General features: G+C 43.1%; 2 protein-coding genes across 3 annotated transcripts; one reads left to right on the top strand and one right to left on the bottom strand.

Annotated features, from left to right (window-relative positions):
- Positions 1-890: 890 nt before the first annotated feature.
- Positions 891-22,990, bottom strand: LOC115667119 (protein DETOXIFICATION 12-like). Of its 2 annotated transcripts, none has more exons than XM_056309845.1 (7): positions 22,700-22,990; positions 20,928-21,472; positions 20,464-20,550; positions 20,296-20,352; positions 19,944-20,182; positions 19,565-19,770; positions 891-1,280 (listed from the first exon to the last, which is right to left on the bottom strand). In XM_056309845.1, the coding sequence occupies exons 1-7, from the start codon at positions 22,973-22,975 to the stop codon at positions 1,215-1,217; spliced, it is 1,476 nt and encodes a 491-aa protein (XP_056165820.1). In that variant the 5' UTR covers positions 22,976-22,990; the 3' UTR covers positions 891-1,214. The 2 variants fall into 2 exon arrangements, with proteins under 2 accessions (XP_056165820.1, XP_030444593.2); XM_030588733.2 differs by lacking the exons at positions 19,565-19,770; positions 19,944-20,182; positions 20,296-20,352; ... (1 more) ...; positions 20,928-21,472; positions 22,700-22,990 and adding exons at positions 1,849-2,054; positions 2,228-2,466; positions 2,579-2,635; ... (1 more) ...; positions 3,211-3,755; positions 4,982-5,318.
- Positions 6,617-7,954, top strand: LOC130137761 (protein DETOXIFICATION 17-like). The gene is made up of 2 exons (XM_056309848.1): positions 6,617-7,010; positions 7,571-7,954. Exons 1-2 carry the CDS (start codon positions 6,672-6,674, stop codon positions 7,679-7,681), a joined length of 450 nt encoding a protein of 149 aa, XP_056165823.1. The 5' UTR covers positions 6,617-6,671; the 3' UTR covers positions 7,682-7,954.
- Positions 22,991-26,376: the final 3,386 nt, after the last annotated feature.

Below are 26,376 nucleotides of genomic sequence, written 5' to 3'. Positions count from 1 at the left end.
CAATAATTGCACTTTATAAAGCAAAAGGAAGGGCCGACATGTTATAAAGCAATAATTGCAGAGACCGCATGTTATAATCTCTTGATGGCATTGGCGAGTAGAAGACAAGAAGGGCCGACACCTATTCGCCATTGGCATTTTCTTATAACATGACATCAACGTCTTGACTGATCGTAAAATCGTATCATAGCATTCTAACGTGTCGTCGCTGTAAGTGTAAGATAATTGTAAAGAAAGAGAATAGTGACCGCCATTATCTTATTAAATTATAAATTGCGTGCAAATTGCTATGAGTCAGGGCTATATGCACATACCAAAAGTCTAGACTTAATCGATGTATGGGATGTTCCACGAGCCTCCGAATAATCGGGCTTTATATAAAGCAAAAAGAAGCACGGCACATCTGGTGTGACACGTGTCTATGAATATGTCAAGAAAAACTGCTGGCACTAATTTGTTTCGTTGTAGAAGCAGAACATTTGCAGTTTGGCTCCTCTTCAACTTTCAGCTTGAAAGGGATTTTGCATGAACAAGAAGGTAGAAAGAATCTTGCGCACATTGTGAGGGCCCTTTGGTTTCTTGGTGATAATCTGGCTAGACTACTTATCGTCGGTGGCTGCTTATAGGCAAGAAGCGTTATTAGCTTTGGATCTTGATTTATGTTCCATGTTGCTGAGGTTTAGAATAAATCCCGCGATTTCTTTTCCTTTCAAAAAGACGGTGAAGCACTTAATTTGAAGATATTCCGAAGAGGGCTCTCCGCTACAACACAATTACTATAAATGATAATGGCTAACAACATAACTCGACTCACGTATTTAGATTTATCTGTCTAGTTCACCAACTAAGAAACGGTATCTGAAAATGACCAAGAATCTAGGTACAACCTGTTTAATAACTTGATATGATAAGCATTTTCATTTAGGGCAAGGCAATGAAATTACCCCCAAACTCTTGTTTGAATGACTGATGTTCATGTTCATATATGACTTATGCTTGAGATTATTGAATGCTGGCTGATGTTCAGGGGCTGGATATTTGTGCGGAAATGGTGACCTTGTTCAGTGAATTTTAGTGTGAATTGCATACGGCTGCAGATGCCATGTGTGATCTAATGCAATCTATGAATGTGACATCACTGAAATCAAGAACTAAACAACTGGAGAGCTTGTGAATTGCAATGATCATTTTCTCAGTTGGAGCTCTGCTTGAGCTCAAATGATCGATCCATTATCGGCTGAAAAGCTTCCGTCAAATAATCTCTCCCTCGCTTTGCTTGCCTGCAACACCAAAAGAAAGTTCAGCACCAACTTAATTCCTTGATGGCAATTCCCACTATCATAGGTGAACACGGAGTCGAATACAACGGGAATTATCAAGAGAAACTGCCAATCGACGTAACATGACATGGCACAGCTCTACACATTGACGTGAATTGATACCTAGTTCGGTGATAACAATACTTCGTAATTACATTAAAACATTTTCTAACATGATTAACTAACATGAAAATATCCAAGACCAATCTAGATCTTTCGGTTGAGTGCAATTAGTTCCTAAATCTTCTTGAATATTACAATCAAGTCCTTACGAGGCAGCAAGAAAAATTTCTAGAGGACGGCCTACAGAGGTTGCCACTAAGGAAAAATCGAAAAATTTATGACAGGAAAAACTTAGATTGCACTTCCAATAAAAAGCCATATAACTTGTGACGATTGCACCATGAAGAAAGAGGATCTAGGGCTGTCCCAAACTCCTGCTCGTCTAGTTTTATGAAGGTATAGCTGCTAAGAAGTCATCCCTAAGGCATGTTGTTGATTTGAGTAGTATAGGAAAAAAATAAATTACCAGCTTTTCCCAATTTGAGCAATAGGTCACGATTGAGAGCAACGATATCTGTACAATAGCACCCACTTGAATCCCTATCCAAAGTCCCACTCCTCTCAATCCCACCCAAAAGGCCAAAGTTGCAGCAACTGGAATTCCACACAGATAGAATGCCCCCAGGTTCACATAAGCTCCAATGTGTTGCCACCCACATCCTCTCGCAATACCTGATCGAGCAAAACAACATCACGACAAAAAACCGATTGCATTATAATCGCTCAGGGAGGTGATCGACTTATCTAGTGTAGGCTTCCCTGTTCCTAAATGGTAGTTCCATGGGTCTATCGAGATCAAGTCCAGACAAAGTTCTCTCCAATGATACAGAGAGGTTGAGTTATACCTGAAAGGACACCTTGGAAGGTGTCTAAGATGACAGAGAGGCAAACAAGAGGAGCCATCTTCGTAACGTAGTCCACGACTTCCTTTTCGTTGCTGAAGGTGTAACCGAAGACTTTCTGGGTAGCAAATAAGACCGCGCTCACGATACTTGTCTCGGTGACTGCTATAAGCATCACTGCATAGACAGCTACACGAGCTGCCTGCGCATTTCCTGCTCCCAATTCGTTGGACACTCTCGTGCTGTTATTGAAGAAAGACAGCGAAAAAGAGTTATGGTTCTGTTAGAACATTATAAGTGTACTATGGGGTCAGTCTAACATGCCCCAAGAGGCTACAAGAGGGGTTTACAAACCTTCCAGCAACTCCAACTCCAAATGGTATTGTGTAAAGTGTTGATATCGTTGAGAGACTGTTCATGAGATTAAACAGAAAAGCAAATTAGAATGCGAGATCAATACACAGCTCTAAAATCATATGTTGGTCAAGTCATGAAAACTGTAACATGAAAGACGGGACATACCACACAGAGAGAACTGAAGTTTCAAGCTGTGGATTCGGTAGAAGCCCAGAAAGCAGGATGAGCAGTTCAAATGACCACCATTCAAGGCTACAATCCATCCAAATGAGTACACAGAAAGAAACTCCATCAACAGAAAATATCTTAAACAATAAAACAAAAAAGATGGGTTGAGTTCATTTTCCAATCAAGAGGAATGCAAGACTAATGCTAGGTGTACATTGAGCGGTATAATAAATTGATACATCAAGTGATGCGGTAGACTTCAAGAGAAACAAGTGGGTCACATTCAAAACCCATGTAACAATCCGTCATATCTGTTACTGCTAGCATACAAAATATGTAAAGTAGTCTTACTAGACCTAGCATGAGTCATCATTCAATATAAACAGCATATACACATGCACTGCTACTAGAAAACAAAGAAATTCACACAGAAGTAGCACTTAGGCATGAACATAAGTTACCAAAGCATGACAGCTGATGGAACAGCGAATTGGAAGAACTCCCGAATGCCTCGGAATATCTCCATTGACACCGGCACACGCGTCTTCCGGCACGCGCTAGAGAACGTCATGTACAGCCCGAGAAAGATCACATTCAACCAATAAGAAATTCCCAATGCCAATGCGGCTCCAAGGTTATGTAGCCCGGACTTGAACACGAGGACCCAACAGAGAGGCACATGTAAGCAGAGCGTGGCACAGGAGCCTATGAGCATTGGAGTGGTGAGGCTCTGGGTCTGGAAGTAACGGACCAGTGGCTGGAGCGCCGCGTACGCAAAGATCGCAGGGACGAGCCACACTATGAACCTACCCGCCTCACGTGAGATCAGCGGGTCTTGGCCCATCAACACAAGGAGTTTTCCCATGTAGAACCAGAGGAAAGAGAGAGGGACGCACACTAAGGTCAGAGAGAAGATCGCGGTGTATGTATGTGTTCCGAGCTTTTGGTATTGTTGAGCTCCGTAGGCTTGTCCGCACAGAGTTTCCAGTGCACTGGCCATGCCAAGCTGTTGTTGCAAATTCATGAACTAAAAAGTTTAGCCATCTATAAATGAAACAATTTTTGTCTCCCATACACTTTGGATCAAAATTCGTTCATAAAGACTAGTCTGAACATATATTTTATAAAAGCAACCAAAATTGGTGGAATGGACAATTTTTATGTCAACAAGCAGGCCCATCATCATCCTTAATCAGTTTTCTAACATAGTACAATTGCTTTTTCTGGACTCTCATACACACAAATGACTATGTGCAGTGTGTTTTAAAGAAATAACATGAGCAGCTCAACTGACAGAAGAGCCCAGAATATAACAACCTCGTCTCAGTACTGTTACATGTACAACTCTAGGAACCCACAGAGAAAGCACATAGGGTCATGCTAATACTAAATTGATTGATAAAATAATTTTAAGAATTATTGCCAGTAAATTGAATATCACTCACTTTAATAACCTAATAATGTGATTTTGTCCCATCTGAATCAGATCCCTATCTTTTTTACTGTTAAAGAGCATGTCCCTGACCAAAGAGAGAACGAGCTTTTTCCCGATTCTCACCAACTTGGGTTAAATCACCATTAACTTTTGGAACAGTGACCAGCTTAAAGCGGACCAAGTATTGACATTGTCAACAAGAAGACAATACTGAAGTAACCGCCATCTTGGACTATTATTCAGCACCAGTTATGTGCCTATAATGCCCTCGGGAATCTCACAAATCCAACATCTATAGGTAATAGGATCGGCAAAGACATAATTATACACATTCAACTGGTATAGGCAGATGATGCTTCAAAGGGTCGTTCACGACAAATGCCTAAGGACATGTACTCCGCTGTTTCTCGTGTGTGGTTTGGAGCAAACGGGTTACATTTAATTCCACGGAATCGTTGTTGAGAATTGAGATTCTGACACACACGCCGTCGCTATTCTCATTATAGATCGTGGAGTTCATTTGCTCGAAAAGAATGAAAGGAAAAAACCGCAATGAAGATGAATTGGCTGAGTCTGCTACTTCAAATTAATTTTAGCTGAAGTGCATCATTGTTGAGAGCATATGGAAGCATATGAAAACGGATAGCTCATGTGTGATTCAAACAAGCAGTCACCGATCATGTCACGACGACTACAATGCTCGTCCAGTAAGAAAAATGGCACCACGGTAAAAATCAATCCAAAACAAAGAGTTAGAAAACGTGAAGGGGAGAGAGGGAGAGAGAGGGAGTACGAACGAGGAGGCTGAAGCCAGAGACGGAGGCGAGGGAGACGGCCATGGCGGTGCTGGAGAGGGAGAGCTCGCCGAGGTGGCCGACCATCATGACGGAGATAATCTGGAGGAGGTACTGCGACGACGTCACCACCACCATCGGCGCCGCTATGCGCGCCACCCTCTTCACCTCCTCCCCCACTCCTCCCCACGTGATGCCATCGCTCTTGCTTTCTTCTGCCGCCTCCTCCCTCTTCACCAGCAGCCTCTCCTCCATCATCTGCTTCGTCTCTTCATCCATGGAAGAGCCGAGAAGGACTAGTAAACGGGAATCGGGATCTCTCCGCCGCCTGCCTTCCGCTTCTGTTAATATGAACACTTGGGGGAGAGAGAGAGAGAGAGAGAGAGAGGGACTGAATGTCCGCGTGGGAGATGGCATTTTATCGGTAGGTAGGTAGGTCGTGGGAAGTGATGGCGGAAGAGTATCGCGTGTGTATGCTAGCTGGCATTGTCCTTTTCTGTACTCTCGAAGGCGTGGACGGATGCAACACCATGAGTCAACGACGCCGAACGTATCTCGTGGATTTGACAGGAAGAGTCGTATTGGGACGTATCAAATTAATTTGAGGGAAGACTTCATGTCGACTTGTCAATTTCTCCGAATTTATGTCGCCGGAAGAATAGGTGAGCATGGATTTAGAATAAAATCGGAAACCGAATTGATCTGATTATAGGATCAGATCCTGCGGTTACTTCCCGATTCTTAAAAAAGTGAAATTAGTATTGTGCGATTCATTTCCAATTTCCAAGGAAAGAAATGAATCGGGAACCGATGAATTGGATCCGTGTTTTAAATGCTCGTTTTTAATCTTACCAAAGATAACAAGCATCCGCTTCTCATCTTCTCTTCTTCTGGTTCTACCACCTTAATAATGACAAACCGTTGTTTTTTTTTGGTCAGAAGTAATGACAAACCGTTGAGGTGGTAGAGATTAGGTGGAGGGAGGAAATATTCGGTGGTTTGCCAGCAGCACGTGCTTATTATATTGTTAACCAATTACAAATTGACACCTGGAATTGAAAAATTGACCTCCTTCCGCCACAGCTGGCTGGCGCCGCATCTCTCCACTTCGGCCGTCTCCTCCCGCCCGGTGCCTCACTTCCAGATCTGGCGGCGAGGGGCTGGATTTGGTGAGGAGAGAAGAAGCCATGGCTGAAGATCTCTCTCCTTCCACCCACTCAACAGAGAATCCATGGGCTGAAAGTGCGTATACCAGATCTGGAGCCTTGGCCGCGAGCCCACTGCTCTGCGTCCCTAAATCTGCCGCTCAGCCGATGGGATGGCAGAGAAAGTCGGGCGCTCAGATCTGCGGACGAGAGGCCGTCCATGGCCGACCCGCTGCTCCGCATCTCAAGTCCTCTGGCTCGTTCGTGGCTTCCGGCGACGAGCTGCAGCATCTCCATATTTGCGGCGGACCGTGGCGGCCACGGTGGGGCGGTGGCGGCTTGGGCGGTGGAGATGGAGCGGAGGTTGAAGATGGAAGAGGAAAAAGAGAAATTTCTCTTTTTAATTTTCCAGATCACTATCCACGTGTCAAGATCTCATTGGATATCAATAAATAAGCGTACGTCACGTCAACACTGGTCTGGCGCTTGCAAGCCATATTATTTTCTCTCGAGAGAAAGACGGCTCCCCATCGACGGAACCCGGGAAAATGGGAGGAAGAGGAGGAGGAGGAGGAGGAGATCAAGAAATCGATGAAGCGTCCCTTCTTGAATCTCCTCTGATCCAAAGCCATGATCTCGAGCGTGACGGCGGCGGCGGCGGCGGAAAACCTTCACCCGGCTCGGTTCCAAGGGACGAGCGTCGCGTGATCATGATCGAGGAATTGAAGCGGCAGGTGCGGCTGTCGGGGCCGCTGATCGGGGTGAGCATGCTGCAGTACAGCGTGCAGGTGATCTCCGTCATGTTCGTGGGCCACCTCGGGGAGCTCCCCCTCTCCGGCGCGTCCATGGCCACCTCCTTTGCTTCCGTCACGGGCTTCAGCGTCTTGGTACCACTCTCTACTCCGTTGCTTTCTCGTGCATCGCCATTGATGTTCCTGTTGCTTCTCGTTTCTTATTATTGTGTGTGCGCGGGGTTTGTCTTCTGATGATGTTGGTCTTGCTAGTCGAAAGAAAGAGAGACATTAGACAAAATGGTTTGAGGAAAATGTGTTCTGAAGGAGGTGATACATCAGCACGAAACACGGGAATTGAGCGAGGCAGGAAATGTATTAACACAATAATACCCATCTTTACCGTAACATTGAGGAAACTGGAAAGGAAAATAAGTTCAATTTGTCGCCTCGAGGCCACATTCGAGTACTGAATTTGAAGAAGCAAGTGGTAAAATGTGTTTTTTGAGTTTTCTCCGAGGTTTCACTATCCTTGTCTCTGAACATGTATGGTGCTTCTCTGGTGTTGAATTTCCACGCGCGACACCGCTCGCGGAAATGACATGTTACATCTGCTGAGGTCGACTGTGCTTTGAGCATGATTCCTAGGTTGTGTATACTTAGATCTTCATTTTGTTTGCAAACTAAAATGTCTCGACCAAAATGTCTGATGAAAGTTAGGAATGGGAAGTGCATTGGAGACACTGTGTGGCCAAGCCTATGGAGCCAAAGAGTATCATATGCTTGGAGTTACACGCAATGAGCTATGCTTACGCTTCTATGCCTAAGCATCCCTCTTGCAGTCATATGGCTCTACACCTCCGACATTCTCATAGCTTTTGGCCAAAATGTGTAGATTTCCAGGGAAGCGGGAATTTTCAACCGTTGGATGATCCCAAGTCTATTCGCGTATGGCCTCCTCCAATGTCTGAACAGGTTCTTGCAGACGCAAAATAACGTTCTACCGATGATGATGAGCTCTCTGGTTATTGCTTCTCTTCACATAGTCGTCTGTTGGGTCTTCATCTTTAAGTTTGGACTAGGAATTAGAGGAGCTACTTTGGCGAACACGATTTCAAATTGGAACAATGTGATTCTGCTGGCGATTTACGTGAAGCTCTCTTCAGTTTGTATCAAAACTTGGACCGGTTTCACAAGAGAGGCCTTGCTTGACCTTGTTAGCTTCGTCAAGCTTGCTGTTCCTTCAGCAGTTATGATTTGGTGAGTACCTATTTGTTCTTATGTTTGCTAATGCGATGCCAAAATTTATGATCAAAAGAAAAGATTAGTAGCTGTTTGGTTTTTTCGAAGCGTTTTGATGATAGTTGGTCAGACTGTATTAATCTAAGTCCCCTATTTCAGAAGTGAGAGTCCTAGCCTTGAACTAGTTTACTCACATCATTTGTCTCTTGATTTACTTTCTTTCGCTGTTTCGAGTACTGGTCCTTCGAGCTGGTCGTTCTTCTATCGGTCTTCTGCCAAATCCGAAACTAGAGACGTTTGTGTTATCAATTAGGTATGAATTGAAAGAATTTGTATTTTCGTGGAATGAGAAGTTTAGAACTACGTTCATACCTTCAATTTTGCAGCCTCAACACTTGTTGGATGGTCTACATGATCTCTGTCGGTCTCGGCGGAGCAATCAGGCTTGTTTGAGTCATTTGCTTCAGTTGTGCAGTTTACTATGAGTTAGAAATAAAAAGAAAAGAAGAGAACAAATTTTGCTTGGCATTAACTTCACTAAGATAAATTCCTAGACTAGGAGGGGAGGGTAAAAGATGGGATTCTGTGAGGACAAGCTCGCAGGAGTCTTGATACTGTGGTACAGAAGGAGACAAATGCATTGACTGCCAAATGTTGGATCATCTTTTTTTTTTATCCAGAATTAGATAAAATATTGTCGCGATCTCCCCAAACCGGCGCTCGCCGCCTAAGGGGTTTGGCTAATGAATTACTAAGTTTAAACCTAGTTCGAGCTCTCCCAAGCTAATACCAATTCGCGACATAGATTTTGAGTTATTAACACGCGAATCAATTTCATCTAGGAGTCGCCACTAGTTAGTTTTTGGTGAGTCGATCAGACACCCAAGTAAAGCGCGGGAGAAATGCTTCACTTTTACGAACCAGAGACTCAATGGGTACTAGGACTTGATTACACTAATTGACCAACTAGTACCCTTTCGGTACCTAACATTATTCAATCACCGCCTAACATGTTCACACTAATTGGGAATCTCAAAATTCCATCCCTAACCAAGCTAAGGGAAGCAACAATCAACACATGAACCCAACATGCATAATCAACTACATGCGAGGTTAAATTAAACGAGCATTTCAAAGTGTGTGAATCAAGCAACGTGCAATCAAACAAGATACCAATCATACAAAAGGGCAAGAAAAACCAATTCCAAATCCCAAATAATGTTTTTAATTTTCGAAATTTTTTTCTTTTTTTAATTTTTTTAATTTTTAATTTTTTTTTAATTTTTGAATTTTCTGCATTTTTTTAATGTTTTTCAGACTTTTTTTATTTTTTTCTACTAAACATTTGGGAATTTTTTTTAATTTTAAAATATTTTTTATATTTTTATTAATAAAATAAAGATTCCGGACCGGGTCCCTTGACCCGATCCGCCCGACACCTGACCCGACTCTCTATGACCCACTCGGGATCTTTTCCTATTTCTTTTCTGATTTTTTTTTCTTTTCCTATTTTCTCTCTTTTCTTTTTTTTTTTCTTTCCTTTTTTCTTGTTTCTTTTTCTTTTTCTCTTTTGTCTTTTCTGGTCTTCCTTTCCCCCTTCGTGCCTTCTACCCAGAATATCCTCTTCTTCATACTGTTCTTCACCGAGGCCTCCCCCACGCATCCAGTCGAGACCACGCCGTGACCACCTCTTCACCCCCGACTGTCGGCATGCGTCGCCAACGCTGGTGGCCGCCATTGGACCCACACTCTCACCGCTGGCTGCCGCCTCCACCGAACCATAAACTAACTCCGGCTATGAAAAATTACGCGAGCGACCGAACATTGGTGTCGACTTACCCCTTTTTCTCCGAATCTCAAACAGATCTAAAGCTCTAAATCTGCACGTACATAAACACACAAAACAAAGATGGGAAACTGATTCCAACGGCCTCTAACCGCGGGCATCGATTCGGCGACGAAGAGCTTTCCGGCAGGTAGGGAATGCACACATGGCCGCCTCGTACCGGAGTTAACATGCCATAAAATCACACGAAATCAAGGAATCGGTGACCAAACATCAATCTTAAACGAACAAAACATATATCGAAGATTCTATGCACTGATTTCATGTTTCTTTTTAGTTTGGGCCTTCACTCAGGCATTTTATCAAACGAGTGGTATGCGAGTTCAAACGAAAACTTCAGGCCGAGATTCAAGGTGATATATGGCTCAAACGTGCTGTGTGGTGCTTTGCACAATCACATTTTGCAACAAAGTGGTCACGGTTTGCAAAAGAACGCTGAATAATGGCACACACAGATCCAACGTTTGAAGCTTGAAGGGCTTCTTTGAGGCATTTTAACAAATACGTGGGAGGGGACTGAGAGATGGATTTTCTGGGCTGATTTTGACACGATTCATGGGTTCTCTTCGACATACAACGTTTAAGAACACTTCTTTGAACGTATAACAAGCATTATCCTCCTTTGGTGGGGGCCGGGCGGTCACCGAATAGATTCGGTGTGCCCGGCACCCGAAAGGCCGGGGACGGGGACTCAAAATAGGGGAAGATGAAGAGAGCCCACCTGGTTCGGGGCTGACCGGGATGAATCACGGCTGTCGGAGACTCGACGGGGGCCGACGGCAACTCAGACGGACGGCGAGCGAACGCGCAAAGCTATCCCTTTTCCGATTCACTCCCAAACTCTCTTCCCCTCTCTGCTCTCGTTCTCGCTTCCTTTTTTGCTCTCTGTTCTGGACGTGTGTTGACTGAGGGAACGAAGAAAGCTCTGCCCTATTTTGTCTCTTCTTGCAGCTTTTCTTTTTAATGAAATATGCAGACTACTTTCTTCTGTGTCCTTTCACCCTTTTCTTCTTTTTCGTAAGTGTGCCCAGAGGGGGACCCTCTTTTGTCTTCTCTCTCTCTTATTTTTTCTTTTTAAAATTTTTTTTATAATGATTTTCTAAATAAAAAATAAAAGGAAAATATGTTTCATTAAATTCTATTAATGTAAATTTTAATGAAATATTTTTGTTCATGGGCTAAAAATTAATCCCTAACCCGGCCTAACCCGACCCGACTCGGACCTTGGGGAATATGCTGAACAGGGTCTTGGGCCGGGTCTGGGCGGGCCAAGCGCAACCCTATTGATTTTGGGTCAGGTAGGGTATCATGAAAGCCCGACCCAACCCGACCCATTGACACCCCTAATCAGTTGGATTTGGCGTCGAAGAAATTTGATTAGAAATTGTGAAAGTAGAAGGACAATATTAGACAAATTCAAAGTCTATGGACTTGATTAGAATAATTGTGGCACCCACAAATGTCATGTCAAAGTCATAAATTAACATAACTCCGCACATCGGAATTACAAAACTCTCAAACATTGTGTCATGATTTTCAAGACTTGTTGTGCAAAATTTTCTCTTTTTATTAATAAAAAGAAATTTCGGATTATGTAATTACTACATCATTTGTTAGTGGTGACTAAGCAATTCTCTTCAAATCCTGCATACCAAAGTCGGTTTTATCACTTGACATGCCAACACTACTTCAGCATGCTACACAATATATCAGCAGTGCAAACGATCCATGCCATGCTATATTATTCAAGATTTATTTCCAAATAAATTTTGGATTATATGCTACTTATGCTATCATATATTTACTGTATATCGTAGTATAGATGCGGGATGGAATTCATATAATATAGAACGATGCCGACTTCATACACGTCTCTGTGCAAATATTTTATTCACAAATCACAATCAAACAAAGTGTTCGCAGATTATAGGAGAAAAACATTAACAGTTGAAGAGACTTGATGGTGTCTTCAATTATCAGTGGCAATAATTGCATTTTATATGCTAGCATCTCAAGGAAAAGACAGAGGAAGAGGAATACAAAAACAAACGATGATAGACCAAAGCCTAATAAGATAGCAGCGAGGGGTTGTCGCAGATCAGCATGTGGACAAGAGCTGAACTCTCACGTGTGGCGAGACGATAAATGTTTTCTATCAGCATCCGGGAAGCCGTGCATGTAGCATCTTCTCCACCTCCAACCAACAGATAATCAATTTCATTTGATTGGATCCATCAAATCATATTCTGAATGAACAGAGAGAAAGAGAGAGAGACCGCATGTCATAATCTCTTGATGGCATTGGCGAGTAGAAGACAAGAAGGCCCGACACCTATTCACCATTGGCATTTTCTTATAACATGACATCCACGTCATGACTGGTCGTAAAATCGTATCATAGCATTCTAACGTGTCGTCGCTGTAAGTGTAAGATAATTGTAAAGAAAGAGAATAGTGACCACCATTATCTTATTAAATTATAAATTGCGTGCAAATTGCTATGAGTCAGGACTATATGCACAGACCAAAAGTCTAGACTTAATCGATGTATGGGATGTTCCACGAGCCTCCGAATAATCGGGCTTTATATAAAGCAAAAGGAAGCACGGCACATCTGGTGTGACATGTGTCTATGAATATGTCAAGAAAAACTGCTAGCACTAATTTGTTTCGTTGTAGAAGCAGAACATTTGCAGTTTGGCTCCTTTTCAACTTTCAGCTTGAAAGGGATTCTGCATGAACAAGAAGGTAGAAAGAATCTTGCGCACATTGTGAAGGGCCCTTTGGTTTCTTGGTGATAATCTGGCTAGACTACTTAACGTCGGTGGCTACTTATAGGCAAGACGCGTTATTAGCTTTGGATCTTGATTTATGTTCCATGTTGCTGAGGTTTAGAATAAATCCTGCGATTTCTTTTCCTTTCAAAAAGACGGTGAAGCACTTAATTTGAAGATATCCCGAAGAGGGCTCTCTGCTGCAACACGATAACTATAAATGATAATGGCTAACAACATAACTCGACTCACGTATTTAGATTTATTCGTCTAGTTCATCAACTAAGAAACGGTATCTGAAAATGACCAAGAATCTAGGTACAACCTGTCTAATAACTGGATATGATAAGCATTTTCATTTAGGGCAAGGCAATGAAATTACCCCCAAACTCTTGTTTGAATGACTGATGTTCATGTTCATATATAACTTATGCTTGAGATTATTGAATGCTGGCTGATGTTCAAGGGCTGGATATTTGTGCGGAAATGGTGACCTTGTTCAGTGAATTTGAGTGTGAATTGCATACGGCTGCAGATGCCATGTGTGATCTAATGCAATCTATGAATGTGACATCACTGAAATCAAGAACTAAACAACTGGAGAGCTTGTGAATTGCAATGATCATTTTCTTAGTTGGAGCTCTGCTTGAGCTCAGATGATCTGTAACGCCCTTACCTCACCTCGGTCATGCCTCGGCCAAGACCGTAACCTGAGGCTTACTTTGTGACGTCCCGTTCATTGTTATCTTTCTTTAAATATAAGCGGAAGCATAATTTCGGGACAATCACATTAAGAACAACAACGGGATTAAGACAAACAGCATTATGAGCAAATCTTATATAACAGCTTGAAATCATGGAAAACACAACAGGCATAACATGCTATTTCCATTTTACTTAAACAGATTTTACAAGCCCTTTTTCCACTGGCCGTTCCTCGTACAAATCATATTACAAGCGGAGGCCGAGGTTAATCCTAGCTCCTCTATGTCATCCTTCATCTTACGAACCTAAAAAAGAGAAACAACGGGGGATGAGTCGAGGAGACTCAATGAGTAAATTCACTAATACTCGTGCAGGATGATGCCTCGTCGTTGTACTAACGCATACAAATACTTTCCCCAGCTTATGTTGATGGCAAATCAATAGCAAAGACTTTGACCTTGCCCTTGCTATGTTTACATGGAAACTCACCTGTAAATGTACATCTCGGCACACATATAGAATTCATTTATCACATACCGGTACATATATAAGAATCATTTACTGTCATCCTGGCTCAACCAGGGCATCCCGGCTCAACCGAGGCATCCCGGGGCTAGCTCACCCGAGACATCCAGGCTCAACCAAGGCATCCTAGCTCAATTAGGGCATCCCGGCACTAGTTTACCGAGGCATCCATGCTCAACCCAGGCATCCTAGCTCAACTAGGGCATCCCGGAGCTAGTTTACCTAGGCATCGCCGCCAACGCGATGGTCTTCATCTTTCCTTTAGTGATCACACATCATGAGTCACACAAGTCGATTTATTATCTTGATTTCATTAGTCCATGCAATCGAGCCCAAAGGCGTGCCGTGCTTGTGTAATCATGATCTCTATGACATTCGCCTAACATGCAAGTCGCGATCGAGGGTACGTGACTCGGTCCGCCATGCCGAGCGCCGGCTCGGAGCCGAACTTGGCCCGGATCTACACACCTCAATGTAAACCCGTACCAAGCCGAACTCGTCCCGTGACACCACAACATGAGTACGAGACCATACGACACCCCGTTTCGTAACTCGTACGTGCCTTGACTTACGATCATGAAGTAAAATAGCAACCACTCATGCAAACATCGAACATCACAAACACAGTCACTACTCGAACCAAACACGCAACACCACGTCCTATCCTCTTATCAACAAGCATGGATGAGAACATCAAGCATGGTAACAAGCGATGCGTGCAACACCAAGACAAACAACAACAACAAGCAAGTCCCAACAAAGGCTCGGGTGAGAGCTCAAGCCAACCACGCATCATAACTTTTTATCCCGAGATTAGGGAATCGACTTACATGCCGCGTTCCAACCACGTAACACACCGCCCTATCCAAGTGTTAGGGAATCCACTCACCTATAAGCACATGTAAACGTCTACGGCGGTCGGCGGCGGCAAATGGTGAGAGAGAGAAAAGTGCTTGGCGTGAGGGTGAACACTGGAGTCTCAGGTGATTCTCGGGCGTTGATTCTCAAAAGGGCCGAACCAAAAAGGAAGGAAATATTCGGCGGGGTCTCTTTCTTGGGCGTGAAAGTGGAAGAAAAGATGGTGATGGCCGGTTGGTGGGGAAGTGAGAATGAGAAAGAGGAGAGGAAGTGGCGTGAGAATGGAGAGGAGGGACTTCACATGAGGCTTCTTCAACCATTTGGACTCCTTCAATTTATAGCAAGTCAAGGCAAAAAGAAAGATAAAGTGTCATTTTCAAGGGGGTCCCTAAAGTCCAAGTTTATTTAATGTATGCCATCATGACAAGTCCCCAAAAGTCTAAGGCTATTAAATGTTTGTCATCATAATAGGGCTTCAAAGTCAAGAGTCATGATGGATAGCATTAAAGTTCATTAATGGACTATTGCCAAAGGAGCATGATGAAGAGATCAAAATGAATCCAAGCCATTAATGGTTTCTCTCTTCCTTTCCCTCTCTCGGCTCTCTCTCGGCTCACTCTCATTTTCCCCCTTGGATGACCTCCAATCAAAGCATAAAATATCTCATTTGAAAGCTCAGAACGTATGCTTTAAATCATCAGAAGACATCAAGTCGAAATTCCAACATTCTCATATAGAAAATGCTGAATCTTTGAGATCTGATAAAACTGGGCAGTTTTGTACTGTTCACGAAATCGGACTTGAAAACATAGTAAATGGATTCATAAAATTCTCAAATTCGAATATGTCATGAACGAGGCCTTAAAATACATTTTCTATGAAGAACATGAAACCTAAATCTTTCTATAAACATAACGTTTAGTAGATCAAAGACAGACTAAAAACAGTTCGTTGGAACAGAATCTTTGCTTCTCAAAGTAAGCTCTTTCCAGAATCTAAATGATCTCCAAAAATTCCCAAATTTATATATGTTATAGAAAAAGAAGTTATCAATAACTTTTGTGAAGGAAGTTTATTCAAAATCGGCCCAGAAAAGCTTGTAGAAAATCGAGAAAGTGTAAACATCACAGAAATACCCATTCTGGGCAGTCTTATACGGTCCGAAAATGAGGTGATCGTCCAACCCAAATCAAATTCAAAAATTCTGAAATTAAAGTATGTAAAACTTCAAGATGTTTGGAACAACTTTCAAGAAGGAAGTGTTCGGAAATTCAGATCACAAAAGTCTCTACAAAAATAACAAAATGACTGGGTACAGAGGATATGAATCTGGATTTTTCAATACAAGATGAAAATTGGCTCTGATTGGAAAACCGCCAAACTTAACCCATAGCCATTTCCCAGGAACTAAAATTGATGATGTTATAATTCTCCTCTTCTAAAAGAATTTCGTCCTCGAAATTTAAAACATACCTAGGGTTTAGTTTCCTTTTCCTACTTGAAATTCTAAAGGTTTCTGTCACTTATCCATATAACCGTTTTAGTCTATTTTAGACAGTCCTAAGCTTATTTTCACTTACCTGGACATCATCAGTTGTAGTTTGGACTAGCTCTGGACCAGTGACCTTTCTTTTTCCTTAACCTCAACCCAACAGACTAGAGTTCTACAAGCTTGATCACGCTTCCACTGCGCTACTCTGATAAAATCTTCCTCAAACATAGTCTACTTTTATATTGATGTTAATATCTTACAGGGCCAACACGACTAGATCTACTATGCCCTATTTTTACTTATAACAATCCTACATCCTTGGCATAATACTTCATTCAGTGATGACGGTCTTGGAATTTTCTGCTTCTTCTTGAGTGATTGCATAAATCTTTCCCTAAGGTGGCGGACGCCGGAAATTATTGCATTGCGGTGCTCCGTTTTGCTGCATCGCATGCGGCTGCTGCTGCGGCATCATTTGTCGTCGTTGTGGGCAATCTCTAATGATGTGGCCTTACTGACCACAACCGAAACAAGCTCCCGTTCGAGCCAAGCACGAAGCGTTGCCGTGTCATTTCCCGCAATTACGGCATACATCACTTGGAGCGAAGGTTGGCCTCAGGGTCTTATTCTTCTTGTTGGAAGTAGATGGACGTTCTCCTTCCTGTATCGGCCTCTTGTCACGATGCTGATTGTCTTGAGAGGTTAGATGACGAGGCCTTCCTTGGTTAGTGGTGGTAGCTCGTTTTGAGGAATCTTTCTCTATCAGCTGGGCTCGCTCGTACAACTCGCTATAGTCTTTAAGATTTAACGGCACCAATTGACTTCGGATGTCAGGTTTCAGGCCATCTCGGAACCTCTTCGCCCTATCCACCGGATCTTCAATCAACCTAGGAGCATACCTCGACAGTTCAGCGAACTTGGCCTCGTACTGATCGACCGTCATGTTATTTTGTTGGAGTTGCAGAAACTCCGCCATCTTCCGATCACGAGCACACTCGGAAAAGTATTTTCCGTTAAACGCGTTGGTAAATGCTTTCCAAGTCACCGCGGTGTCAACAGAGAACACCATGCCTTGCGTTGCCTTCCACCAGTGACCGGCGTTACCTTCCAGCTGGTATACCGCCAAGGTCACCTTATCTTCATCAGAGCATTTCAAAAGTGCAAATATCTTTTCTAACTTGTTGACCCATGATTCAGCTTCTTCAGGATCTCCCGTCCCGACAAATTTTGGGGGTTTTAACTTCAGAAATTGTTCAACCAGCCCATGCGTCGTACGGTCATCATTTCCGTTTCCATTTCTATTTCCATTTGCTGCGGCATTTCCAGCAGCGTGGTTTGCTTGCTGCTGAACCTGTTGGCCCATTAATTCTCCAATGGTCGCAAGAGCTTGCAGAATTCCGTCTAGTCGGGGGTCTTCTTTTGACTTTCCTTTGGAACTCAACTGGCCCTGAGTCGTCTTTCCTCTTGTGGTCACTTGGTCCTGAGCACTCATGTTGCCGACTAATAGGAAAACTATCGGAATTCTAACGGAACTTTCTACATCACAGGAATAGGTCAGTGGTCATAATAAAATGTAATTAACTAAGGCCTATTCAACAATCAATCAAACAATCACATGCGCATGGTGTTTCCTAGCTAACTACCCTAACTACAGCGCACATTATCACTCCAAGTCTTTATTTCCGCTTTGATTTCAGAATCGTTTTCCCAATTCGATGCACAGTTCGGTCGTTCCTGCCTTTAGCCATCCTATAAGCCTGCCAGGAGCCGCTCAATGATCAAGCCTTTCACCTCGGCGCCACTTCTGCCAGAGGCCGCTTAATGATCAGGCCTCTTGCCCCGGCGCCACCTCCGTCAGAAGCCGCTCAATGATCAGGTCGTATGGCCCCGGCGCCACTCCCCGCCCTCGTCGGACTGGCCAATTGCAAGCTGCCCCGAACTGCACCCACTGGAGGAAAAACCTGCTCTGATACCAAATAAATCTGTAACGCCCTTACCTCACCTCGGTCACGCCCCGGCCAAGACCGTAACTTGAGGCTTACTTTGTGACGTCCCGTTCATTGTTATCTTTCTTTAAACACAAGCGGAAGCATAATTTCAGGACAATCACATTAAAAACAATAGCGGGATTAAGACAAATAGCATCATGAGCAAACCTTATATAACAGCTTGAAATCAAGGAAAGCACAACAGGCATAACATGCTATTTCCATTTTACTTAAACAGATTTTACAAGCCCTTTTTCCACTGGCCGTTCCTCGTACAAATCATATTACAAGCGGAGGCCGAGGTTAATCCTAGCTCCTCTATGTCATCCTTCATCTTACGGACCTAAACAAGGGAAACAACGGAGGATGAGTCGGGGAGACTCAATGAGTAAATTCACTAATACTCATGCAGGATGATGCCTCGTCGTTGTACTAACACATACAAATACTTTCCCCACCTTATGTCGATGGCAAATCAATAGCAAAGACTTTGACCTTGCCCTTGCTATGTTTACATGGAAACTCACCTGTAAATGCACATCCCGGCACACATATAGAATTCATTTATCACATACCGGTACATATATAAGAATCATTTACCGTCATCCTGGCTCAACCAGGGCATCCCAACTCAACCGACCTGGCCTAAAGCAATCGATCCATTATCGGCTGAAAAGCTTCCGTCAAATAATCTCTGCCTTGCTTTGCTTGCCTGCAACACCAAAAGAAAGTTCAGCACCAACTTAATTCCTTGATGGCAATTCCCACTATCATAGGTGAACACGGAGTCGAATACAACGGGAATTATCAAGAGAAACTGCCAATCGACGTAACATGACATGGCACAGCTCTACACATTGACGTGAATTGATACCTAGTTCGGTGATAACAATACTTCATAATTACATTAAAACATTTTCTAACATGATTAACTAACATGAAAATATCCAAGACCAATCTAGATCTTCCGGTTGAGTGCAATTAGTTCCTAAATCTTCTTGAATATTACAATCAAGTCCTTACGAGGTAGCAAGAAAAATTTCTAGAGGACGGCCTATAGAGGTTGCCACTAAGGAAAAATCGAAGAATTGATGACAGGAAAAACTTAGATTGCACTTCCAATAAAAAGCCATATAACTTGTGACGATTGCACCATGAAGAAAGAGGATCTAGGGCTGTCCCAAACTCCTGCTCGTCTAGTTTTATGAAGGTATAGCTGCTAAGAAGTCATCCCTAAGGCATGTTGTTGATTTGAGTAGTTTAGGAAAAAAATAAATTACCAGCTTTTCCCAATTTGAGCAACAGGTCACGATTGAGAGCAACGATGTCTGTACAATAGCACCCACTTGAATCCCTATCCAAAGTCCCACTCCTCTCAATCCCACCCAAAAGGCCAAAGTTGCAGCAACTGGAATTCCACACAGATAGAATGCCCCCAGGTTCACATAAGCTCCAATGTGTTGCCACCCACATCCTCTCGCAATACCTGATCGAGCAAAACAACATCACGACAAAAAACCGATTGCATTATAATCGCTCGGGGAGGTGATCGACTTATCTAGTGTAGGCTTCCCTGTTCCTAAATGGTAGTTCCATGGGTCTATCGAGATCAAGTCCAGACAAAGTTCTCTCCAATGATACAGAGAGGTTGAGTTATACCTGAAAGGACACCTTGGAAGGTGTCTAAGATGACAGAGAGGCAAACAAGAGGAGCCATCTTCTTAACGTAGTCCACGACTTCCTTTTCGTTGCTGAAGGTGTAACCGAAGACTTTCCGGGTTGCAAATAAGACCGCGCTCACGATACTTGTCTCGGTGATTGCTATAAGCATCACTGCATAGACAGCTACACGAGCTGCCTGCGCATTTCCTGCTCCCAATTCATTGGACACTCTCGTGCTGTTATTGAAGAAAGACAGCGAAAAAGAGTTATGGTTCTGTTAGAACATTATAAGTGTACTATGGGGGTCAGTCTAACATGCCCCAAGAGGCTACAAGAGGGGTTTACAAACCTTCCAGCAGCTCCAACTCCAAATGGTATTGTGTAAAGTGTTGATATCGTTGAGAGACTGTTCATGAGATTAAACAGAAAAGCAAATTAGAATGCGAGATCAATACACAGCTCTAAAATCATATGTTGGTCAAGTCATGAAAAATGTAACATGAAAGACGGGACATACCACACAGAGAGAACTGAAGTTTCAAGCTGTGGATTCGGTAGAAGCCCAGAAAGCAGGATGAGCAGTTCAAATGACCACCATTCAAGGCTACAATCCATCCAAATGAGTACACAGAAAGAAACTCCATCAACAGAAAATATCTTAAACAGTAAAACAAAAAAGATGAGTTGAGTTCATTTTCCAATCAAGAGGAATGCAAGACTAATGCTAGGTGTACATTGAGCGGTATAATAAATTGATACATCAAGTGATGCGGTAGACTTCAAGAGAAACAAGTGGGTCACATTCAAAACCCATGTAACAATCCGTCATATCTGTTACTGCTACCATACAAAATACGTAAAGTAGTCTTACTAGACCTAGCATGAGTCATCATTCAATATAAACAGCATATACACATGCACTGCTACTAGAAAACAAAGAAATTCACACAGAAGTAGCACTTAGGCATGAACATGAGTTACCAAAGCATGACAGCTGATGGAACAGCGAATTGGAAGAACTCCCGAATGCCTCGGAATATCTCCATTGACACCGGGACACGCGTCTTCCGGCACGCGCTAGAGAACGTCATGTACAGCCCGAGAAAGATCACATTCAACCAATAAGAAATTCCCAATGCCAATGCGGCTCCAAGGTTATGTAGCCCGGACTTGAACACGAGGACCCAACAGAGAGGCACGTGTAAGCAGAGCATGGCACAGGAGCCTATGAGCATTGGAGTGGTGAGGCTCTGGGTCTGGAAGTAACGGACCAGTGGCTGGAGCGCCGCGTACGCAAAGATCGCGGGGACGAGCCACACTATGAACCTACCCGCCTCACGTGAGATCAGCGGGTCTTGGCCCATCAACACAAGGAGTTTGCCCATGTAGAACCAGAGGAAAGAGAGAGGGACGCACACTAAGGTCAGAGAGAAGATCGCGGTGTATGTATGTGTTCCGAGCTTTTGGTATTGTTGAGCTCCGTAGGCTTGTCCGCACAGAGTTTCCAGTGCACTGGCCATGCCAAGCTGTTGTTGCAAATTCATGAACTAAAAAGTTTAGTCATCTATAAATGAAACAATTTTTGTCTCCCATACACTTTGGATCAAAATTCGTTCATAAAGACTAGTCTGAACATATGTTTTATAAAAGCAACCAAAATTGGTGGAATGGACAGTTTTTATGTCAACAAGCAGGCCCATCATCATCCTTTGATCAGTTTTCTAACATAGTACAATTGCTTTTTCTGGACTCTCATACACACAAATGACTATGTGCAGTGTGTTTTAAAGAAATAACATGAGTAGCTCAACTGACAGAAGAGCCCGGAATGTAACAACCTCGTCTCAGTACTGTTACATGTACAACTCTAGAAACCCACAGAGAAAGCACATAGGGTCATGCTAATACTAAATTGATTGATACAATAATTTTAAAAATTATTGTCGGTACATTGAATATCACTCACTTTAAAAACCTAATAATGTGATGTTGTCCCATCAGAGTCAGATCCCTATCTTTTTCACTGTTAAAGAGCATGTCCCTGACCAAAGAGAGAACGAGCTTTTTCCCGATTCTCACCAACTTGGGTTAAATCACCATTAACTTTTGGAACAGTGACCAGCTTAAAGCGGACCAAGTATTGACATTGTCAACAAGAAGACAATACTAAAGTAACCGCCATCTTGGACTATTATTCAGCACCAGTTATGTGCCTATAATGCCCTCGGGAATCTCACAAATCCAACATCTATAGGTAATAGGATCGGCAAAGACATAATTATACACATTCAACTGGTATAGGCAGATAATGCTTCAAAGGGTCGATCACGACAAATGCCTAAGGACATGTACTCGGCTGTTTCTCGTGTGTGGTTTGGAGCAAACGGGTTACATTTAATTCCACGGAATCATTGTTGAGAATTGAGATTCTGACACACACGCCGTCGCTATTCTCATTATAGATCGTGGAGTTCATTTGCTCGAAAAGAATGAAAGGATAAAACAGCAATGAAGATGAATTGGCTGAGTCTGCTACTTCAAATTAATTTTAGCTGAAGTGCATCATTGTTGAGAGCATATGGAAGCATATGAAAACAGATAGCTCATGTGTAATTCAAACAAGCAGTCACCGATCATGTCACGACGACTACAATGCTCGTCCAGTAAGAAAAATGGCACCACGGTAAAAATCAATCCAAAACAAAGAGTTAAAAAACGTGAAGGGGAGAGAGGGAGAGAGAGGAAGTACGAACGAGGAGGCTGAAGCCGGAGACGGAGGCGAGGGAGACGGCCATGGCGGTGCTGGAGAGGGAGAGCTCGCCGAGGTGGCCGACCATCATGACGGAGATAATCTGGAGGAGGTACTGCGACGACGTCACCACCACCATCGGCGCCGCTATGCGCGCCACCCTCTTCACCTCCTCCCCCACTCCTCCCCACGTGATGCCATCGCTCTTGCTTTCTTCTGCCGCCTCCTCCCTCTTCACCAGCGGCCTCTCCTCCATCTCCTGCTCCATCTCTTCATCCATGGAAGAGCCGAGAAGGACTAGTAAACGGGAATCGGGATCTCTCCGCCACCTGCCTTCCGCTTCTGTTAATATGAAGACTTGGGGGATAGAGAGAGACAGAGAGAGAGAGACTGAATGTCCGTGTGGGAGACGGCAATTTGTAGGTAGGTAGGTAAGTGGTGGGACGTGATGGCGGAAGAGTATCGCGTGTCCTCCGGAGAAAATATTAGGTGCCTCTGGTGATTCCACCGTGGAGAAATCACAACTCTGAGGTGGAGACACGTGTCCGAGGAGCCCACCGTGTCAGGCTCCACGGAGTTTAAGTTTGGCCTCCCCTCTCTCTCTCTTCATAAATTGCCGTCATCTACTCTGTCCTTCTCCCGCTCGCGTTTCCCCTTCTCTTCTTTATTCTTCTTCACAGGCTGCACGAAAGGCCTCAAACATTTTCTCTCTTTTTCAAATTTCTCTTCCTCCCAAGAGCGAGCCCGCCGGTCCCCAGCTCAGATCCGCCGCTTCCGGCACGTCGCCTCCGCCTTCGTCTCCGCCTCCTCCGTCACCTCCAGGAGCCACTCCCTCAAGCCAAGAGCCCGCCGGTCGCATCCCGAGCTCAAATCCGCGCCTCCACCACGTTGCCTCCAGGAGCCAGCCCGTGGGTCGCAGCTGCTGGGTCTCGAGCTCTGATCGCCTCCGCCTCCACATTCTTCGTTGTTCCTGCTCGCGGACGAGACCGGCTTACCCGCTGGGCAGTGGGTCTCTTCGTGATCTTCGTCCCTAGACCATGTAGGGTGTTCTAGTGATGGCTCTACAGGGTAATAGAAAAGCATCTCACTTCTAGTCAGGTTTGACATCCAGTGACTTTCACTGAAGAGTTGTTCACTCTTTAGAACTAAATTTGTGCCGTTAAATGTCAAGGGAACTTCCGATAAAAAAAAAAATGTCAAGGGAACCGTGCATATTATGAATAAAGCTTTCTGGGGCTGGTTTCATGAATGTAGATGCCACGGAGTTGTGCAAATCTCATAAATCTTCATGTTCTTAGAGTAATGTTTAGTACTTAGGTAAATGATGTCTGCCTGTGTGCACACGAAAATCAGTCCTGTACATCAAATGATAACAGTTCAAGTGCAGTCTCTTTTGAATTGAATAACTTGAAAGCTGTTGAAGTGGCTTCAGGGGCAGCGTTTCTTCATGTCCTTTCCTTCCTTTAGATACAATTTTCAAGCAGTCAAATATTACTTGAGATAATAACCCGATTTTACAAATCAAACAGGCATTTTTCTCGCACAAACCAGATTCTGGAGAACATCGGACTTGATCCCATAGATTGGCAATTATGAAAGGGAGATGTGTTGGTTTTCTACGGAACATACATAGTTAAAAAAATATAAACACAGCGGAAAAATATAACTACACATGTATTTCCAAAGGCGTTGTTGGTGCGTTTCAATTAAAAATCGGAAGACCATAGGGGGTTAATCGGATTACCTCTCGTAACGTGCTCAAAACGATGTCGGTTCGGATGTTCTTCAGTTTGAGCCCCACAACCGTCGGACCTCTAGTTCAGACACACCACCAATTGCACGACGAACGGAAGGAAGAACTTGCGGATAATCACCAATAGAATTGTGCTAGCAATCTTGTGGCGATAATTCTCCGCACTATTGATATTTCAATCACGACGTCGAAAGAGAGAAAAAACTATTTTTAACTCTCACGCACACTGATTGCACTCTTTCTTCTATGTATTTTTTTATATCAGCAACTGTTGCTGACACCATTCTATTTGTGCGATCAGCAACAGTTACTGATCGCATGGATACTCACCACACAATCAGCAACCGTCGCTGATCGTGTGTGCATATAGCACACGACCAGCAACGGTTGCTGGTCGTGGATGATGCCCACGGTCAGCAACAGTTGCTGACCGTGGGTGATGCACACGGTCAACTGCTGACCGTGTGCATGCACCACCATCATCATCATTTTCATTTTTTTTTATAATTTTAAATTAAAACACACACGATCAGCAAGGAGCTGATCGTGTGCTGCACACGGTCAACATTTGTTGACCGTGTACATTTTTAATTAATTTAATTTTATAAAATTAAGAGTGCAAGATCATATGGCACATTAACATGTGTCCACTTTAGGTTTGCGTGTGTATCATATGCATGCACGCTCATGACTAAAATAAAATAAAATTAAATCACATTTAATTTAATCTCAATCTGACTAATCGATTGCTATAATTGCAAACATATTTGCAATATTGCATCTTCCGTACAACGTCATCCTAAATTGGTTATAGTGTGTGACATTCCTAGGTTCATCACTGAGCTGGTAATAGGACTTGCACTAACACGTTAGTACTCTCAAGAAAATTGATTGTTCCGATCAACCTCTAGATCCTACAAGCCATGATTGACATCTAGCAATATGTCATGGTTACCCAGACAGTGTGAATATTTTAAGAACATAATGAACCCGTTAGCTTTGGGTACAGTGTAATTCAATCCCTCTGCCTTACTATGTCCTGATCGAATAAAGACCATGGAATATTTGTCAAGTCATCAATTCGATCATATGCACAAATCTAATTGACATGCATTTTATATGAGACATGAACAGTTCATTCTCGGTTACAACTCCGGCCGAGGATTTTAATGCAATGTAAAGATTATATTGCATACGACATCATTATTGTACCTTGTGTATAACAAGGAGACAGATTCCATTTTGCGCACACGTGTAACTTCGTATGTGAACGAACTATGGCCATCAAGTACAGAGACGGATCAACGAACTAGCAATATGTGCACCTGTGAACCATAGCCATCCAACACACAAGTCAACACTGTGCCTCAGGTCTAAGGATTATTTACACAAGACCAGAGCATGAACGATTAGGCATTGACCACGCTAAAAGCTTCCATGTTGCTAATCGTTATATGCATGTCACGTTCAGTGAACTTGTCTGATACAAACACCTGTGTTCTAGCTCGGGCATCACAATACCCAATGACTTGTGACTCGTCATTCCCTTAAATATCCAATACTTAATGGTGAAGCTAAGAACATACCGATCTCAACAGGATTATTAATATCCACTCAATGATCCATCGATCGGGAACAATTTAAAGATTCAGTCTAACTGTGAACCTATCACACATATTCTTAACTCTCAAGAATAGGTCCAGTCACAACTGATCTTATGGAATCATTCATATATTTAAATAATTGGACAAATGAATAAATACGTCATTGCCATTAAATAAATAATGAAATTGAAAATACAACTTAAACCCCTAATATGTAACTATTACATGATGACTTTAGGGCATACATCTAACAATCTCCCACTTGCACTAAAGCCAATTTGTTTGGTATCTCAAACCCATCTTGTCAATGTGTCTTTCAAAAGA

The sequence above is a fragment of the Syzygium oleosum genome, unplaced genomic scaffold (genome assembly GCF_021117445.2).
Source record: "Syzygium oleosum isolate NSW1041296 unplaced genomic scaffold, Sole_v2.1 Sole_v2.03, whole genome shotgun sequence".
NCBI lineage: Eukaryota > Viridiplantae > Streptophyta > Magnoliopsida > Myrtales > Myrtaceae > Syzygium > Syzygium oleosum.
Note: the sequence above shows the minus strand (reverse complement) of the source record. Positions and strands in the feature narration are given on the sequence as shown.